The sequence below is a fragment of the Austrofundulus limnaeus genome, unplaced genomic scaffold, assembly GCF_001266775.1.
Source record: "Austrofundulus limnaeus strain Quisiro unplaced genomic scaffold, Austrofundulus_limnaeus-1.0 Scaffold8, whole genome shotgun sequence".
Classification (NCBI taxonomy): Eukaryota; Metazoa; Chordata; class Actinopteri; order Cyprinodontiformes; family Rivulidae; genus Austrofundulus; species Austrofundulus limnaeus.
Genome location: NW_013952410.1, coordinates 3,764,242 through 3,766,943, shown reverse-complemented (window position 1 = coordinate 3,766,943; position 2,702 = coordinate 3,764,242). Strand labels below are relative to the sequence as shown.

The following is a 2,702-nucleotide window of genomic DNA, read 5'->3' as shown; positions in this document are numbered from 1 at the left end:
AAATTAAATACATTTGAAAGGGAATGAGAAGAAAAACTTCTCCAAAACTTATCAAAATAATAAATTATTTTGTTACATATTATATATGTTTGATGTTCTGAGGGTGAAATGAGGAATGGTGCTGAGAACACAAGGAAACACAAGAATAAGTAAAACACAGGTTGAGAAGATATAAACTGAAGTAACAGGAATGATAAACACAAGAATTCCAAATATACAGAAACACAAGAAATTAAAAAGGAACAAATCAAGAACTAAGGGTGTTTTCACCGAGACACATTTGGCCTGCTTTAAACGGACCAGAGTTTGTTTCCCCCTTTGATCCGGACCCTTTATGCAGGTGTGAATACACTCATACAAACCCTGGTGTGGATCAAACAACCGGACCAAGACCCATTTTTGAGGTGGTCTCAGTGTATACAGACTGGCCTCAAACCAAACCAACTACAGGAAACATGCGTCTTTTTTGGACTTCACGAGCCACCGTTGCTAAATAACATTAGCCCTTCAGTGTTGCTAACACTGAGCTACAAAAAAGGAGCTGTTGTGAGCCAGGAAACACAGAGCCTCTTGTCTCCTTTAGGTTGCGACAYGCATTTGAGAACGCTGTCCCAAAACTATAAGTATATCATCAAAACCTCCACTGAATGAGCTGCCCTTGATATTCTTGTATTATTCCGGGTCTGTGCTCTGTCCTGCCTCTGTCATTTCTGTCCAATGGGAGCGATGACCGTCACCTGCATGGCTTTGTTTATAAATCATAGTCCTCTTACAAAAAGCACATTGTGAGTGCAAACCACGGCAAAGGAAAAAAAGGTCTGCTATTTGTTCTGGACCAAACAAGTGGACCAAAGGACCTTCCTGGTGTGAACACACCCTAAAACACAAAGAACCATAAAAGGATCCTGACAAACTGACTGTTTGTGTTTTAGGGTTTCAACTCCAAAAGGTCATCAGTTGTAAATCAGATTTACATCAAATAATTGTTACTTTYTKCAAGTTTCAATAACATTTATCCTGCAGTTCTATAACTAATGTTTAGGATCAGAGTAAGTTAACTTCTGATCATAAAACTTTACATAAAGCATCACATTGGGTGGAAGTTTTACCCAAAGCTGAGTGTTATTCACACAGAAAACGTCTGTCTCCTCAGATACTGCTTGTTCTCGAGGATTTGCCCGCATGAAGGGTCTCGTTTGTGAAGGTAAGAATGACAGTAGTGAAACATGTCCATTGCCTGTTCTGTCCTTTTGTCTTATAAATGTCTTATTTCAATCTTAAAACACTATTTTCCCTGCAGACATTAATGAGTGCGAGGTGTTCCCTGGCGTGTGCACCAATGGGCGGTGCGTGAACACGCAGGGCTCGTTCCGCTGTGAGTGCGCTGCGGGTCTGACCCTGGACAGCAGCGGGCGCACCTGTGTGGGTAAGAAGACCTGGGACGGTTTGTCGTCTCTGCTGCGGGGAGGCTAAATGTGAAAACAAATGTTTCTTTTTATTTATTGATTTTTATTACATTTYGTCAGACATGCGCAGCGAGCAGTGCTACAAGAAGTGGCACGAGGATGAGTGTGGCGAGCCACTGCCGGGGCGGTATCGTGTGGACATGTGCTGCTGTTCTGTCGGGGCCGCCTGGGGGGTCGACTGTGAGGAGTGTCCCAAAGAAGGGACCCCTGAGTTTAGCACTATATGTCCTAGAGGTCCAGGCTTTGCAAACAGAGGAGATATTCTGACTGGCAGGCCCTTCTATAAAGGTATCCATCTGGATTAGAGCAGCATTGATCTTAAATTGAAAACAGTGTAAATTTAAAAGCTGCATTCGTTTGTGTTTCCTTCTAGATGTGAATGAGTGCAAGGTGTTCCAGGGTCTGTGCACCCATGGGTCCTGCAGAAACACAATTGGCAGTTTCAAGTGTCGCTGCAACAGCGGCTTCACTCTCACAGCAGAGGAGAGGAACTGCACAGGTTAGGATATAGACAGGAGGAGTAGATTTCATATAAGCTGAATACACAAAATAACAGTTGCTTTGTTCCAGATATTGACGAGTGCCGGATCTCCCCCGACCTGTGCGGCCACGGCACGTGTGTCAACACTCCCGGCAGCTTCGAGTGCGAGTGCTTCGACGGCTACGAAAGTGGCTTCATGATGATGAAGAACTGCATGGGTAGGCTCGCAGCACAGTCGTCTACATGAAGCACGCTGATTCGGCTGYACTCGTGTTCACTTTTGTTTTCATTCCTCGTTGCCAGACATTGATGAATGTGAGAGAAACCCCCTGTTGTGCCACGGAGGAACCTGCCTGAACACAGATGGGAGTTACGAGTGCGAATGCCCCCCTGGGTACCTGCTCAGCAACGATGCATCTGTCTGTGAAGGTGGGGCAATCATCACACATCCTGGATGAATACAGTTATTTAAAAGCTTGTTTGATTTTAACAGCAGTTTCTTAAAAACRCAAAGTGACTACTCACTAATGCATTATTATAAAATGAGCAAACAAATAGTCATTTTATCATTTTAGATCAGGATAACCCCAATTTAACTAGTTCTTTATAATTGTGCATATTTGTAATACAGTATATTGACTCTTCTCCTTTAAAAACAGTTATTTATTKTGAATGACCCTTTTTTACAACTAGCAGCAACATAAGTTATAGTTTTTGTACAATAAACTCCTAAAGAGGTTGTTTTAAATTTAAAA

The 2,702-nt window shown here is 42.7% G+C and overlaps 1 protein-coding gene across 1 annotated transcript in view; it reads left to right on the top strand.

Moving 5' to 3' along the window:
• Positions 1-2,702, top strand: part of fbn2b (fibrillin 2b) — a 77,937-nt gene that overhangs the window by 53,534 nt on the left and 21,701 nt on the right. Inside the window, exons 22-27 of the mRNA XM_014000507.1 lie at positions 1,154-1,204; positions 1,301-1,426; positions 1,527-1,754; positions 1,840-1,965; positions 2,037-2,165; positions 2,251-2,376. Of these exons, the coding sequence (XP_013855961.1) occupies positions 1,154-1,204; positions 1,301-1,426; positions 1,527-1,754; positions 1,840-1,965; positions 2,037-2,165; positions 2,251-2,376 (786 nt within the window). The remainder of the gene's footprint in view (positions 1-1,153; positions 1,205-1,300; positions 1,427-1,526; positions 1,755-1,839; positions 1,966-2,036; positions 2,166-2,250; positions 2,377-2,702) is intronic.